At 45.1% G+C, this 17,134-nt stretch overlaps 1 protein-coding gene across 1 annotated transcript in view; it reads left to right on the top strand.

The window, feature by feature from the left end:
- tmem178bb (transmembrane protein 178Bb) overlaps positions 1–16,720 on the top strand; it is a 103,314-nt gene extending 86,594 nt beyond the window's left edge. Inside the window, exons 3-4 of the mRNA XM_028570269.1 lie at positions 13,242–13,379; positions 16,417–16,720. Of these exons, the coding sequence (XP_028426070.1) occupies positions 13,242–13,379; positions 16,417–16,667 (389 nt within the window). The 3' untranslated portion in view covers positions 16,668–16,720. The remainder of the gene's footprint in view (positions 1–13,241; positions 13,380–16,416) is intronic.
- Positions 16,721–17,134: the final 414 nt, after the last annotated feature.

Genomic DNA, 17,134 nt, shown 5'->3' with positions numbered 1-17,134 from the left:
TTTAGGCTTCTTTTACATCAACTTTGGTGAAGAGGGTTTCTGTTTTGGTCAAATCATTCAGCTCTGTGTAGTTATCTCTTGACATTTTACTATATGGTAACTGTCACTGTGAAATAATTTTAATGTGGTTTCACCTTTTGCGAAAGGACCTATTATTGTATTTAAAGTGAGGAACGGAATGTGCGAGTTAACCAAAACCATCATGTCATTCCCTCGCCCTGTTCCTATCGCTGCCCAAGCTCTTAGCTCTGCACATCCCCATCTAAATGAGCGACACTCTCATTTCCATGCTCGGAGCGTCTAGGACTGCAGATATTAATGGCTAAGAGCTTTTAGTATCTCTCTCTCCTCCAGCTCTGCCTTTCCCTGTTTCCACCGCCTCTCCATCCCTCCTGCTTTCTGTTCTGACTGTGAATCATTCAAGCAGTTTTCGGGGTCCAGGCTGGACGTCACTCGCTCAACAACTTAGCATCGGCCCTGGATAAGATTAGGAAAATCTCCCTTAAAATAAAAACTGAGTCCGACAAGTTTTATCGGCAGTACCAGTAGAGTGGCCCGTCAAAGGCAATCACAGCAGCCATAAAGACAGCTCCATGCTACAGCAAGACTTTAATGATGCTGTGCAGTGATTGGCTGTCAAGCGCCTCTGCTCCATCTGCAGCGTGCAGTCCTCCTTTAGATGGAGAATCATATTGTACATTAGCAGATGAATGTGTCTCACAGCTTGGCAGGGGAGGGATTCAACATCCTGAGGCACCAGATTGGACAATTTCCTTTTTCTCTTTGCCAGCAGGTTTCTAAAATGCTTTGAGATATAAATTCATTTAGCAGAAGCTGCTGATTTCCATCTCTTCAAGTTCCTGACCTTGATTTATAGAAATCATTACCCTGCTCATACAGTTTTTGTCACCCATTAAAGCTGGTAAAAAAGCTTAGAAGTGACGAATGACTGATGAAGATGCTGTCCTGATTCCAAGCATATTCATCATAGATAGAGCGGCGCCAGTCAATTTTCTAAATAAACTCCCTGTGCAGACTCCCGATCGTATATCACATGACTACACTATTTTAACAACTAAAACAACGCCCCAGATCTTTGATCCGTGTTCATAACTTTGTAAATTATAGTGTGGTCTAGACCTACGCTATCTGTAAAGTGTCTTGAGATAACTCGTGTTATGATTTGATACTATAAATAAAATTTAATTGAATAACTGGACTAAAATAAAGAAACCATTGAACTATGTAGACTACTTACTTTTGTGGTAGACACACAAATCTCGAGAAAAAATGACCAAAACAATCAAATCTTTGCGTTGGGCGGTGAAGACGCTCCGCTTCTGGGACACGGTTTGGTATGTGGTGTGGTTATGACACATGGTGGATGATGGGACCAAACTGCTGTGAGTTGGCTTTACCGAGAGAGGTGAATGACAGCTGCTGGCCCCGGCCTGGACCTCCGGGTGGACCCGTGGTGTCCTCTTGCCTCCCGTCCTCCCAGCATCCAGCTCAGAGCAGCAGCTCCTGGCGGACCTGCGTGTGGAGATGGCTGTCAGTGATAATTCCCCGTCCTCCCTCAGTATGCGCTCCGCTGGCTCCCTGGGCCCCTGACTCACCCTGCAGGGCTGCTCACACTGCCGCTGACTGACACGCCGTGAAATCACCCATATGGCGCCCGCAGCAGAGGAAAACTACGGTGCCACAAATGCCACAGGGCCCGTTGTAAGGGCTTCCTCAGCAAATAGCACATATGTTTAAAGACATCCACTATGCTCTCACTGCTGCCAACTCAGCCCATCACACCCACCTTTCCTTCCTCCCTGCTATCTTGTATAATTTGATTTTCCCAGCCCATTGTTTTCTCCCCAGTGGCAGTTTGCATGGGATAATGAAATTAAGCTCTATTCCTACTCCCCAATGAGCTATTGGCTGCAGGCAGCTTTTGTGACAGCAGCAAAACCTCAGCAAATCTCCATCTCACTGAAATCTCCTCTACCAACACCTCTTACAGACACTCTCTGATCCCAGAAAACATGTGCACAGGTGGGCCTCTTGACATCACAGTACAGTATTGGGCTTAGCTCTACATGGCCAATCAGACCTGAGCTTTGGCCTGCAAAAGCTATTCAGATTCCCATAATTAAGAATAGATTCTCAGACCAGTCTGCCTTAAAGGGTCAATCCTGTTTATTGCGGCTTTGAGCTCATTTTTTGGCCATTATTCCTATCAGTAACATTGCACTCACCACTGGATTTGCTGAGCTCTGGGAACAACTTGCATCGTGAGGTAATAGTTTCACTTCAGATCATCTGTTGGTTTGTTTCCAATCAATTCCAAATGTTTCCAACCATCATCTGACTCCTCTGGCTTGTTTTTTAGTGATGTCACGTATTCCCACATCTTAGAAATTACATCACATCACTGACAGAAAAGATACACAAAACGATTAGACCCAAATTCATTCTTGACCTTGTGAAGAGAAATTTGGCAAAATAATCAAAACTATCCTTTTTTTCTTCCTCATGGCTTTCACTTGATCTTAATAAACAGGTGGAGTTATTGTCAAGCAGTTATCTCATTGGACTGGACTTTCATACTTCTGCCATGTGATGACTACTGAGGAAGGAAGACAATGAGATTCAATAGGTGGTCCTAAAACCCACGTTGTGCTGAACTGGAATTGCCATTTAAATAGTCTTGCATGTCCAGACCTTCCTCCACAGCGCTGCGGAGAAGGGTCTGGCTAGTCAGTCCCTCCAGAAAAACACGATTATACGATCGCATAATTCAACGCATAATCAGCCAAAGTCCACATATTTATGCAGAGGCCGCATTTTTTCAAATACGCCGCACTTTCGCCGCATATATATGCGGGGGCCGCATTTTTTCAAATACGCCGCACTTTTGCCGCATAAATTGCCGATTTCAGTGCAAAATATGCGGGGCTTGCATGATTTCATAATCCCTGCATTTTCGTTGCAAAAAAGTCACATAATATATCTTAGCAGAAGGTTGAAAAATGTTGCGTTTACTTCACACAAGAGCAGCCATTTTTCCCTGTTGCCATGGGAACGTTATGAAGTGACGTAATTACGCGACGTGAACATCATCGAAAAGCAGGGTGTTGGGGGTTTTCTCTTTTTCATCAAACCGCAGTTTTTGCAAGTTTCCTCAATTTCAGCGCATAAAATTGCATAAATATCCCGCATGTTCCATCGCATTTCTTAAGAAAACGTGCCGCAAAATCAAGGATTTTTGCCCGCAACAATCACAAAAAAACTCAACGCATTTTTCTTGAAGGACTTGCTAGTTCACACAGCATTCAGGGATGGGAGAAAAACGTGCTCTGGTTTATTGGCATTTCTTTAAACCAATCACAATCGTCTTGGGGGGTGCTAAGATCCGGACGGAGCCACGGTGCCTCTGCAAACTAGCCCTCAGGAAGGAACTTGTTTTGGTGGAACTTGTTTACATAGGAATTTAACTGAAGTAGATGACACATATGTGGTAAACTGCTCCAGGTCACAGATTGAAGAAGCACCGCAACAGTTGACTGTGTCCCTGCACTGTATAGGCAGCCAATCTGTGAGCTGTTACAGACAGCACATTTTACTCTCCATCTATTCAACTGAAAAAATAACAATTCCTCAAAGGCACTAAAAGCCATTTCCCTCTTATGAAATAACATTTCATTGGGCCATTGGTCCTGGAGCAGAGAACATAATTAAAATGTAATTGCAGCACACAGCTGAACAATGCAACCTATTAAGCAGTAGAGCAAAGCAGACAGACAGCAGCCTGTCATATGCTGATACAGTAAACAAATGAGCAGTTACTATCCACACGTATTCACAGCGCAGCATCAGCAATCAGCAGGATTCACTGCAGGGCTTTTGTCCAAGAAGACAGGTTTCTGATCATCTGTGGCTCTTCTTCTCCAATCATTCTATTTTCCATTTGTACAGACAGGGTGTCTATTGTTCTGCTCAACACTTCATTATTTCACCCATTTATGTCTAGTTCCACTTGTTTCTCACAGAATGCCATCAACTCCCACAACTGTAATGTAACAGAAGATCAGCTGCTTTCACAGAGGCTCCATCAGCTGCTCTTCTACTCGTAACCAAAGTCATCTGTGGCAATATGCAGTCCCTTCATACAGAGACACATTGTACAGTATGATGCTGCTCTACACAATGTGCTCTGATCCGTTCATATGAGACAGCTCTCACAGGTTCGCTGTCAGCACGCCAGTCTGCAGTGCCGTTTCATACACTTTCTGACAATTCCAATGAATTACATAGAAGAATGACCAAATCAAGGTTTAGCTTGCCCACACAGGCGCTTTAAAAGATAACTAATGGAGTATTATGAGGTTAATTGGAAGGTGGCCCTTGTTGCCTTTTGTTAAACAGGGCTGGTACTTAGCGGTGTGGAGTAGCAGCACTTCAGCTCACACGAGTAGGCTCCCAGAACTTCTTATTGTGTGCTGCTGCCTCCTTGTGAACACTGGTACACCTCCCTGTCTCAAATGGATCCACAATGCCTAAACAAAATACATGATACACGAGAGCAGCATTCCCGGAAGCCGTGCAGCTTAAGGAGTTGCTAACTCCGCCCCAAACAGCTGACGAAATCAAGTGACGCTTTAGAGGAATGGACGTCTCATCCCTCTAAAACACATAGCAAGCAATCGACTATTATTATCAACTGTCTTCTTGCTCTCTCATGTAAGCCCACATCTATCCATTGGTCCTGGCTGCAGGCACCGTATGACAGCACATGTATTCATGCAGGAAAGAGGTAGCAGTAATGCTGAGGACTCACAGGACATTGTTACCCACGGGGGACGTCTTCTAGAGCACGCCACTCTCCCACAGGGACGTGCACGGTCTGGCCCTGGACAGAGGACATGCTGAGGGACTGTCAGGGTGCAGATAGAGAGGGCGACAACTCACCCTGACCGACATGAGTGTCAGCAAGCCCTTTATTCAAAAGAATACAGGTTTAACTTATCCCTTGTGTTGTCCTTCGGGTCACCGGGACCTGTCCACTCTATTTGACGTTTTGTATTGGCCTGGCGTTGAGATTCAGGAGCTTCGAAAATTCTGCCCTATGTTAAGGGTTAGGGTTACATTCCATCTGTAGTCCATTGCTATTGGATAATAGGAGGTTGGGTGTAATTGGCTACCAAATTGGGAGAAAGTGGGATCAAATCTGATACAAATTTAGGAAAAATGGAAATGTGGGAACATAGGGCCTAATTTTTGAAAAATATTCTTAGAAATGTGTTAACTGTGGGAACATAGGGCCTAATTTTGAAAAGAATCTTAGAAATGTGGGAACATATGGCTGTGGGAACATAGGGCCTAATTTTCAGTGAAAAAAAAATTATTAGAAATGTGGGAACATAGGGCTGTGGGAACATAGGCACGCTCCCCAAATGGCATATGCAGTTAAATAAAAAGATATCTTATGTACAGTTGATGTTTTGGCCAGAGGGTAGCGTAAGAAGAAGATTCAGGAGGGTCAGGAAAATGATTAAGATTCATCATCTGGAGACCATGAATACCCACAGCAAGTTTCACATCCCTCGTACATGGACTATACATAACAGCATGGTTTATTGAAGGAAAGAAATACAGAACAAAATGTTAAAATATGTAATACAAAGAACATAGCTGAAGCGGAATCTGCACCATGAAGCAGAACTACATGATGTGTGACAGAGAGAGCATGTGTGGATGCTCAGCCAGATGAATCCTGACTCTACCGTGTCAATGACTGTCAAACTGCTCCCCCAACGGTCAGGCCTCGCTGTAAAAGGTCAGGGGTCGCCACGGTTACATTGTGTGACTGACAGGGACTTCCAGTTTCCTCATGAAGTCAGCAGCCTCTGCGTGAAAAGTCTAAAAAAATGCTCCAGTCTTTTTTTTTTTTATATGCATATATATACAGATCACGTGGAGTGTTCCATTAGCATTACAGGGTTAGTGAGAAGATCCTCTATTAAGCACTATTTGCACCTGTTTGTCACTATTTAGTTGAAGGGTACTTTGTTGCTAGGTCACAGCGTCCCTAACTAGAGCTGGGCAATATATCGATATTCAACCCGGTCTCACGCCAGGTCGTGTAATAGTCACGTTATTTTGATTCATAAATTCGTGTACAGGTTACGATTTTGACGTTTTTTTCGTGTATATGCAACGACTTTTGAACGTGTACAGGTCACGCTATTCGAACCTGCTCTGGGGGACGCGACAACGGGGAAATGAGGCGCCACACGCCGGCCAAAACAACAGAGCGGGCCGCCACTCGCGGGCCGCCACTCGCGGGCCGCCACTCGCAGGACACGATCCCGCGGGGACACGCCCTCAAAGGAACTGCATCACGTGGGACAAAGGTACTGCCACACGCGGGGCGCGATCCCCGGTCTCCGGGTTGAAAGTCCTAAAGTCCTGTGTTTTCTGACCCATCCACCACCCAGTACAACCTCCCTACACGGACTTTCGCCTTATCAACTACTCACTACCGTCAGCGTTCTGGGATCACGAAATATGCTATGCCATTAAAATGCATTGCTTTCAATTTCATAATCGCCACACGAAAAAAACGGCATTTACGTAACCTGTCCACGACTTAATACATTACAATAACGTGACTATCTAACGACCTGGCATGAGACTGGGCTGCGATATTATATTAATATCGTGATATGAGACTAGATATCGTCTTAGATTTTGGATATCACAATATCGGAATATGGCATAAGTGTCTTTTCCTGGTTTTAAAGGCTGCATTACAGTAAAGTGATGTCATAATCTGAATTTACCAGACTGTTGTAACTGTTCTATTATTTGCCTTTACCCACTTAGACATTATATCCACTACTGATGATTATTTATCAAAAATCTCATTGTGTAAATATTTTGAGAAAGCACCAATAGTCAACACTACAATATCGTTGCAGTATCGATATCGAGGTATTTGGTCAAAAATATCGTGATATTTGATTTTCTTCATATTGCCCAGCCCTATCCCTAACGGACAGATCCATATGTCCAACACGACTGAAGCGTGGTGTCGCGACATCATACGTCCATGGTTGATGCTCCACGCCCTTTACCGGCAGCTGATTGGACGAACGCGTCACGTGGGTCTGGCTTTTCGAGAATTTCAACAGTGTCATGGCGGCTTGATGAGAATACGATCTAGTATCTTACAAAAATAGTTCACTAAAACGTGTTTCTGAAAACATTTTAAGCGAGAAATAGGCCATGCAGCTGCTGAATCGGTCTTCATTTCAGATCGACAAAAAAGAGAGACCAAAAGCCAGATTTTACACGGTGTACTTTCACTGGCTGAGGCGAATGAACATTGGATGTCCATCACAGTGGATGCTGGGTGAGGCGGAGTTAGGATGAAGGAACGTGTACAGCACATACTACATGCTCTCAGGCCAAATGTTTTGACCTCTCTCGCCCAAACACATGGTGTCCTCCCCCCGCCCCCACCCCCCGCTCCTGCTCCTGCTCCAACGACACACTCATCTACTCAGAGAAGAGGAGTGGGCTATAGCTTGGAGCTCTTCATATTTCAGCCCCTCGCTACTCGCAGCCAGTCGTCGTCACTGTCATTAGCGCCCTGCAGAGCCCACTGCTGTCAGCCTTATTCACACACTCTTGTCTCTTTCTGTTTGCCCTCACTGTGTCCTCTCCAGACAACGGACCACATTCATAAAACTGCACTGAGATTCAATATTTAACACGATGGTAAAGAAGGACTTCCTGTGGACTGTGTCATCCCTCATAGATCTGGCCCATTGTAGGAGACATAGAGAGTGTACTGTTGACACAGCTGCTTAATCTCCACAATCCCACCACTGCTTCTCCTATTCCTAGTTTTTATACATTTTCCAAAAAAATAACCCACAAGATACTTTAAAATGTACATCTAATAGAGCTCAACAGTGACCGCCCACTTTTTTTTAAAGATTATAATTTTCGGGGGCTTTTCCCTTTATTCAATAGTGACAGTGGATAGACCGGAAAGGGGGGAGAGAAAAAGAGGGGATTACACGCAGCAAAGGGCCTCAGGTCGGATTTGAACCCAGGCCGCTGAAAAAGACTCAGCCTATATGTGGCGCATGCTCTTACTGGGTGAGCTAGAGGCCACCCTAACTGTGGTTTTCCCCATTCAATTGTTTCAAAAATGGCTGATATGCAGAGATTTAAGTCTGGAACTGAGCCAACCAGCTATAAGAGGAATCGTGCCCATAAAACATTTGATTTGGCGCAAAAACGTCAAAGGTACAAGACTATCATAGGGTGGACTTGTGCTTAATATTGAGACAAAGACATTTCATGTGACTATGGAGTGGTCTAAGGAGGCTACACTGCATTCTTTCAAATGATGCTTCAAAGAATAAATCACATCTAAACTTGCCATAGTAAAGACATTTTCTCTGCTGTGAACCCATGCGTCCTCATGAATCTCCCTCCATACACCGTGGGCTCCTGTCAGTTGCTTGACTGCACGTCTTGAGGCAACATGATGAGGTTCAGGCTACATCTCCACTTTTTTTTTTTTAAGCGGAATTTTCAGCCTAAAGTGATCTCTGTGCACCAAGTGTTGTTATCTCCAGTAGAAGAACTAATCTCCGTTTAAACTTACACGCCCAAACCTCATATATCATCATCATCCTGGTATACTGGGCAGAAACAGGATGCAGCGTGGATTATTAGTAGCTTTAGTCTCAGAAAACGAGACGTCGTGACCGATGAGACCCAATCAGGAGGAGAAATGTTGGCGTCAGTGTTGGCGTTGCCAAAGGTCTCCGTTTGAGGCCGTTGAGACTGCAACACGAACCCGCAGATTCCGAACCAAAACGGGTCAGAAGGGTTTCCTAATGTCTCCGGTTTAGAGGCTTGGAAACGCCAGAGCAGGGGGAATGAGAGGGGGGGAAACACCAGAGCAGGGGGAATGAGAGGGGGGGACGCCAGAGCAGGGGGAATGAGAGGGGGGGATGCCATAGCAGGGGAATAGATAGATAGATAGATAGATAGATAGATAGATAGATAGATAGATAGATGGATAGATAGATAGATAGATAGATAGATAGATAGATAGATAGATAGATAGATAGATAGATAGATAGATAGATAGATACTTTATTGATCCCCAAGGGGAAAAAAACATCAATCTACCGTCATTCATCGAGACTGATGGCAGAAAAAAAAACATTAAAAAGAACAGGAGATAAGCTGTCTTCTGAGTCTTCATGTTGTAGTTTTTTTTTATCTGTAAATCTCTCACTCAGTGTAACCCCCTTTCCTTGCTCATCTGGGATTTAACAGAATTTAGAAACAGCTCTTTATCTGCAAAACAGTCCTCAACTTGAACCTGTTTCTGTTGCAAGAATTTCTCCATCTGTCGTGTATCGTAACTCTTGTCTTGCTGTCTTCAAATCCTCGTCACTGTTTAACCCGACGTCTTCAGCCACTCTGACGGTGCATGTCCGTTGTCATCGTCATGTCCCCGCTTCCTATTCATCTCTATGGGAGCAGCCTTGCAATGCATTCTGGTAGCGTCGCAGAGACTTTGGAGAAGCGGGGCGTTGCTGCTCCTCATTTGCATAAAGTTGAATCCAGCCAACTTTATGCAAATGAGGAGCGGGCAGCTCGATTCGCTGCCCATCAAAACCTCACGAAAATCTTGACCGGCGTCAATCTGAAATGAAGACAGATTCAGCAGCTGCATGGCCTATTTCTCGCTTAAAATGTTTTAAGAAACACGTTTTAAGTGAGTTATTTTCACAGAGAAAGTTTCTAAACGAGCCGCCATTATGGTCAGTTTTGAAATCCGGGAGCAGAAAAGACACACGTGAAGCGTTCGTCCAATCAGGTGCAGCCATCGCGGTTGTAGGAGGGTGGAGACCACTAGCGTGCAATGCTGGGAAGCGGGCCGATCCCTGCCGTGAAAATAATACCTAAATGGACACGTACCGTGATTGGTGTTGTCTGGTGTCACGACCTGGCTCAAGTGGTCATAACAAAGAGGGAGACTCCACTATGTTACATGTTTAAACAATACTTTATTAAATCAAATTCAACCAAATTTGGGAGAAAAACATGCTCTGGTTTATTGGTATTTCTTTAAACCAATCACAATCATCTTGGGCGACGCTAAGCTCCGGACGCGGCACGGCGCCTCTGCTAAATGGCCTCGTGAAGGAACTTGTTTTGGTGGAACGTGTACATTCAAAAGTAGTTTTAGTCGTGCAACAGAAAACTTTGATTGGACAGATAGTCTAGCTAGCTGTCTGGATTTACCCTGCAGAGATCTGAGGAGCAGTTAACCATAGTCCTCACAAATCCACCAGAGGTTAGAACGCCAACACAGAGACAGAGGAAGGGGACAGACATCTGGCCCGAAATTAGGGACATGAATATAGTCTAACTATATACAGAATGGGATGTGGAAATCAGTGGAGTAGGGTGTGCATGAGTGAAAGGGGTAGGTGTGTGTTGGTTAAGCAAAAGGCCAACCTATAGGTGTAGAATATCAGCAGTGAAAGTTATATTTGTGCACGTTGCAAAAGAAGCTGTGTGCAGTCATTGAGGAAGTGGTTCAAGGAAATGTCACTGACGCATAGAAGGTTAACCTTAAGCCGTTAACTATAGTTTAAGCAGTTCATGGTGTAAAAATGCATTGTGTACTAGACAGATAAGCAGAAACACAGGAATGGTAATTAGAGTTACACAACAGATGAGGAAGTTGCACCACAATGTCCAGACCTTTTGTGTGTGTGTGTGTGTGTGTGTGTGTGTATGTGTATGTGTGTGTGTGTGTGTGTGTGTGCGTATGAGTGTGTGTCTGTGTGTGTTTGTGAAGATAACAGTTTCTGTCTAGAAACTAGGAGACACCCCCCTGTGAGGAGAGAATAAAGACACAGGGAAAACTCAGATCAGCATTCACTTCAGACGAGATCTCGGTGGACCAGCTTTGATTTAATGTATGTTGCCAGGGAAACTTAGATGCTGTTTGTGAACCTACAATTGTGTTGTAACCTCTTATGCTGGACTCCGTAAACTTTGCTTAACTGAACTCTTCGTCTCAGATTGATCCTTGTGTTCTCGTACACTTAAGTCCAATGTAAGAAGGCCCGGTAATTAATAAATTGGAGTCAGATTTGACAGGCCTTAGGGCCTTATTTTAGACACAATTCCCTCTACATAGGACAACATAACCCAACATAACCTAACCAAACCTTGGTGTGCCTGTGGAGACAGCAAGGAGAGACTGAGGATACTGCAGCTTAAGGGCGTTTTCACACCGACAGCCTTTAGTTCGGTTGAATCGCACTAGAGCTCGTTTGTCCCGCTGGTGCAGTTCATTTGGGCAGGTGAGAACGCGGCAATCGAACTCGGGTGCGCACCAAAAGCGGACCAAACAAGCGTACCAAGACCTGCTTGAAGAGGTGGTCTCGGTACGTTTTCAATCAAACTCTGGATCGTATCGTCCGTACTCGAACCGCACCAACTATACACATTCCTCCAGTCTGAGCTAGTGTCTCCTGTAGTCAGGTGTGTCCTCCAGTCTGAGCTAGTGTCTCCTGTAGTCAGGTGTGTCCTCCAGTCTGAGCTAGTGTCTCCTGTAGTCAGGTGTGTCCTCCAGTCTGAGCTAGTGTCTCCTGTAGTCAAGTGTGTTCAGCAGTCTGAGCTAGTGTCTCCTGTAGTCAGGTGTGTCCTCCAGTCTGAGCTAGTGTCTCCTGTAGTCAGGTGTGTTCAGCAGTCTGAGCTAGTGTCTCCTGTAGTCAGGTGTGTCCTCCAGTCTGAGCTAGTGTCTCCTGTAGTCAAGTGTGTTCAGCAGTCTGAGCTAGTGTCTCCTGTAGTCAGGTGTGTCCTCCAGTCTGAGCTAGTGTCTCCTGTAGTCAGGTGTGTTCAGCAGTCTGAGCTAGTGTCTCCTGTAGTCAGGTGTGTCCTCCAGTCTGAGCTAGTGTCTCCTGTAGTCAGGTGTGTTCTCCAGTCTGAGCTAGTGTCTCCTGTAGTCAGGTGTGTTCAGCAGTCTGAGCTAGTGTCTCCTGTAGTCAGGTGTGTTCAGCAGTCTGAGCTAGTGTCTCCTGTAGTCAGGTGTGTTCAGCAGTCTGAGCTGATGTCTCCTGTAGTCAGGTGTGTCCTCCACTCTAAGCTAGTGTCTCCTGTAGTCAGGTGTGTCCTCCAGTCTGAGCTGATGTCTCCTGTAGTCAGGTGTGTTCAGCAGTCTGAGCTAGTGTCTCCTGTAGTCAGGTGTGTTCAGCAGTCTGAGCTAGTGTCTCCTGTAGTCAGGTATGTTCAGCAGTCTGAGCTGATGTCTCCTGTAGTCAGGTGTGTCCTCCACTCTGAGCTAGTGTCTCCTGTAGTCAGGTGTGTCCTCCAGTCTGAGCTGATGTCTCCTGTAGTCAGGTGTGTTCAGCAGTCTGAGCTAGTGTCTCCTGTAGTCAGGTGTGTTCAGCAGTCTGAGCTAGTGTCTCCTGTAGTCAGGTGTGTTTAGCAGTCTGAGCTGATGTCTCCTGTAGTCAGGTGTGTCCTCCAGTCTGAGCTAGTGTCTCCTGTAGTCAGGTGTGTTCAGCAGTCTGCGATGCAGCAACAAACAATCAAATGACACCAAAGGGGCATCACATCGGGACTCTTCTTTTCCCTTCGCTGCTCTGTTTGGTTTTACTCTGTGTATTTCCTCGCACTTCTCTTTGCGTTTTGTCCGGACATGTCTGAACCAAAGTTCTTCAGTTTACAAAAATCAGATAATCCAAGTCATCATCAACAGCTTATTTTGTTATCTGTGTTATTGTGGCATCAGTTGAGACTCAAACTTAATGAGTGATTCATTGTGATTTAGTTAAACATTAGAACGGGTTAGCCTAGCTGGATGTGTGTAGCTGGTTTTGTGTCAGTTGGACTCGGGGTGTGGGCGTTTTTTTGCAAAGCTACACCACTCAGTCAAACTGCATGTGTACAGCTTTCATTAGAAGTGGACCAGAGTGCCTGTGACTCGTTATGGACTGGTCTGCTGTATTTCTGCTGGCAGGAAGTGTAAAAATATATATTTCAGTGGGCTGCCGCTGATTATTAACCTGTGTGTGTGTGTGTGTGTGTGTGTGTGTGTGTGTGTGTGTGTGTGTGTGTGTGTGTCTATCCTGTTCAGTCAGTGTGAACTTGTTCTTCTAGTGATGTTTAATATCTTTGTGTTTGTGCTTCCTCAGACTTGCGGCGGATGACGGCAGGCTTCATGGGCATGGCGGTGGCCATCATCCTGTTCGGCTGGGTCATCGGTGTGCTCGGCTGCTGCTGGGACAGAGGCCTCATGCAGTATGTGGCTGGCCTCCTCTTCCTCATGGGAGGTGAGTCACACACACACACCCACACACACACACACACACACACACACAGTACAGGCCAAAAGTTTGGACACACCTTCTCATTTAATGCGTTTCCTTTATTTTCATGACTATTTACATTGTAGATTCTCACTGAAGGCATCAAAACTATGAATGAACACGTGGAATTATGTACTTAACAAAATAGTGTGAAATAACTGAAAACATGTCTTATATTTTAGATTCCTCAAAGTAGCCATCCTTTGCTCTGATTACTGCTTTGCACATTCTTGGCATTCTCTTGATGAGCTTCAAGAGGTAGTCACCTGAAATGGTTTTCAACAGTCTTGAAGGAGTTCCCAGAGATGCTTAGCACTTGTTGGCCCTTTTGCCTTCACTCTGCGGTCCAGCTCACCCCAAACCATCTCGATTGGGTTCCAGTGGAGGCCAGGTCATCTGGCGCAGAACTCCATCACTCTCCTTCTTGGTCAAATAGCCCTTACACAGCCTGGAGGTGTGTTTGGGGTCATTGTCCTGTTGAAAAATAAATGATGGTCCAACTAAACGCAAACCGGATGGGATGGCATGTTGCTGCAGGATGCTGTGGTAGCCATGCTGGTTCAGTATGCCTTCAATTTTGAATGCATCCCCAACAGTGTCACCAGCAAAGCACCCCCACACCATCACACCTCCTCCTCCATGCTTCACGGTGGGAACCAGGCATGTAGAATCCATCCGTTCACCTTTTCTGCGTCGCACAAAGACACGGCGGTTGGAACCAAAGATCTCAAATTTGGACTCATCAGACCAAAGCACAGATTTCCACTGGTCTAATGTCCATTCCTTGTGTTTCTTGTGTTTCTTGGCCCAAACAAATCTCTTCTGCTTGTTGCCTCTCCTTAACAGTGGTTTCCTAGCAGCTACTTGACCATGAAGGCCTGATTTGTGCAGTCTCCTGTTCTAGAGATGTGTCTGCTGCTAGAACTCTGTGGCATTCATCTGGTCTCTAATCTGAGCTGCTGTTAACTTGCGATTTCGGAGGCTGGTGACTCGGATGAACTTATCCTCAGCAGCAGAGGTGATTCTTGGTCTTCCTTTCCTGGGGCGGTCCTCATGTCAGCCAGTTTCGTTGTAGCGCTTGATGGTTTTTACGACTGCACTTGAGGACACATTCAAAGTTTTCCCAATTTTCCGGACTGACTGACCTTCATTTTTTAAAGTAATGATGGCCACTAGTTTCTCTTTACTTAGCTGATTGGTTCTTGCCATAATATGAATTCTAACAGTTGTCCAATAGGGCTGAAGGCTGTGTATCAACCTGACTTCTGCACAACACAACTGATGGTCCCAACCCCATTAATAAGAGAAAAACTTCCACTAATTAACCCTGACAAGGCACACCTGTGAAGTGTAAACCATTTCAGATGACTACCTCATGAAACTCATTGAGAGAACACCAAGGGTTTGCAGTGCTATCAAAAAAGCAAAGGGTGGCTACTTTGAGGAATCTAAAATATAAGACATGTTTTCAGTTATTTCACACTTTTTTGTTAAGTACATAATTCCATATGTGTTCATTCATAGTTTTGATGCCTTCAGTGAGAATCTAAAAGGTAAATAGTCATAAATATAAAGAAAACGCATTGAATGAGAAGGTGTGTCCAAACTTTTGGCCTGTACTGTACACATGCACACACACACACACTGTACACATGCACACACACACACACACACACACACACACACACACACACACACACACACACACACACACACACACGGTGTCAAAACATCTCAAAATGTTTTCTACGGATGCAAAAAGAACGCAGATAATCATGTGTAAGACCTTTTGGCTTTTGAAAATTGTTGTACACACACACACACACACTCAGTTATGCTGGGCAGTGGATTAGTGCTGTGCCCTACTGTTGTATAATGAACAAGCAATTAAAAAGTCAATTATGTTGCTTGGCAATAAAGGCAGAAGAAATAGGCTCGGTCAGTGTGCAGCAGCCAAATCAGTGCAGAGCAGCCACAGGGTCACAGCAGGCCCAAAACCAGGCCACATTCAGAGCTGCTCCTCCTAAACACAGTCGTCCTCCTGCAGAGGAGATGGGTCTTTAATCTTTAATGGTTGAATCACGAGTAACATTATTGAGACACTTAGCTGGAAAAAATTCTGCAAATACTGTACATTTTGCAGAAAGCATAATGCCATCAGCATCCCATTTTCATCAACACAAAAGTCAAATGTTTTGGAACTTTCCAAATCCCACGATCCAACACAAGCACTCCCTTTACATTCTGATTGGTCAGAGAAAGGAGGCAGGGTTTAGTTTTTTAGATTGCTAACAAGCATCGGGCAATGCTGAAAGCAATTTTTCAGAACTCCTCATATAGTCTGCATTACCAACGTGCATCTCGGCCAAACGGTTCATCTCACCTCCAGAGCTCACTCAGAGCCCCAAAACGCGTCTCGGAATCAGCTCGCTCACATGTAACACACACAGCATTAAGTAAATGATGAACTTTCATCTTTGAAGTTTGAACGATTTGTCACATAAATAGTTAATTTATTATCTATTTTGAATCTTCTCCATGTGTGTGTGCTGCTACGCGTCACTCTGTGTGTGTGTGTGTGTAACAGGCATAGCGCTGTGCACGAGCCTAGGAGCATTTTCTTTTCTTCTTTAATTTTCTCTCTTTTCTTACTCTTATTTTACCTTGAATCTGACTGTGAGCAACTGCAATTCTGATTCTGATATGGAAAAGGTCAACGCTGACTCAAACACAAGCTGGCAGGCGTTGACTTGTTGAATATATATATGTTGAACAAGAAGTGACGTCACCCAACATCGCTTAGAGCACCTTTAACTTGTAACAGAGTATTTTTACAGTGTGGTATTAGTACTTCCACTGCAGTAATCTGAATACTTCTTCCACCGCTGACAAGATGTGACCTGGAGCAGATGTTAGGGTTGTAACAGATTTGGATTTGACTGTGACAGAGGTTTTGATGTCTTTTTTTTCTTCTTTTCAACATCCTGTTCTGTGGTTGCAGGAACCTTCTGCATCATCTCCCTCTGCACCTGCGTTGCCGGCATCAACTTCGAGCTGTCCCGCTACCCGCGCTACCTGTACGGCCTGCCGGACGACATCGGCCACGGCTACGGCTGGTCCATGTTCTGCGCCTGGGGAGGCCTGGGCCTCACCCTCATCGCTGGCTTCTTCTGCACCCTGGCCCCCTCCGTCCAGCCCATACCCCGCTCCACCTGCCCCAAGTCCCGGCAGGAAAACGGCACCCTCTGCTAAAGCCGGCGGGCCGCCAGACCCAAAGCCACAGATATACCGCTACAAACAGAAAAACTCTTCCACGTCTCCATCCGTCCACTCATCTCCAGTCTCTCCTGGTTACAGATTTCTTTCTTTTTTTATTTGTGTGTGTGTTTTAAAAAATGGGTGTCTTGATGATCTTCTATCTTGAAAATAACCGGAAAAAAGAAACTCGACAAACTAAAGAAATATTGTCGAAAATATGAAGTTGTGCTTGTTTTGTTGTTGTGGAGCAGACAGTGAAATGAACCATAACCCAGAAAGGGTTTGGAAGAAAAAATACATGGAGACACTGAAAGACTACATTTTTGGATCGGTTTTAGCAAAAGAGGGCCTCTAAACCTCTGAAGGGGATGGACGGTGGTGTTCCAGCGGAGCAGTGCTTCTATGAACTGGTCTACCGTGACGCTGGAGGAGGGACACAGGCAGATGTGGACTTGGCCTCT

Source organism: Perca flavescens, chromosome 23 (genome assembly GCF_004354835.1).
Source record: "Perca flavescens isolate YP-PL-M2 chromosome 23, PFLA_1.0, whole genome shotgun sequence".
Taxonomy (NCBI): Eukaryota; Metazoa; Chordata; class Actinopteri; order Perciformes; family Percidae; genus Perca; species Perca flavescens.
This window is presented reverse-complemented; position numbering and strand designations above follow the sequence as displayed.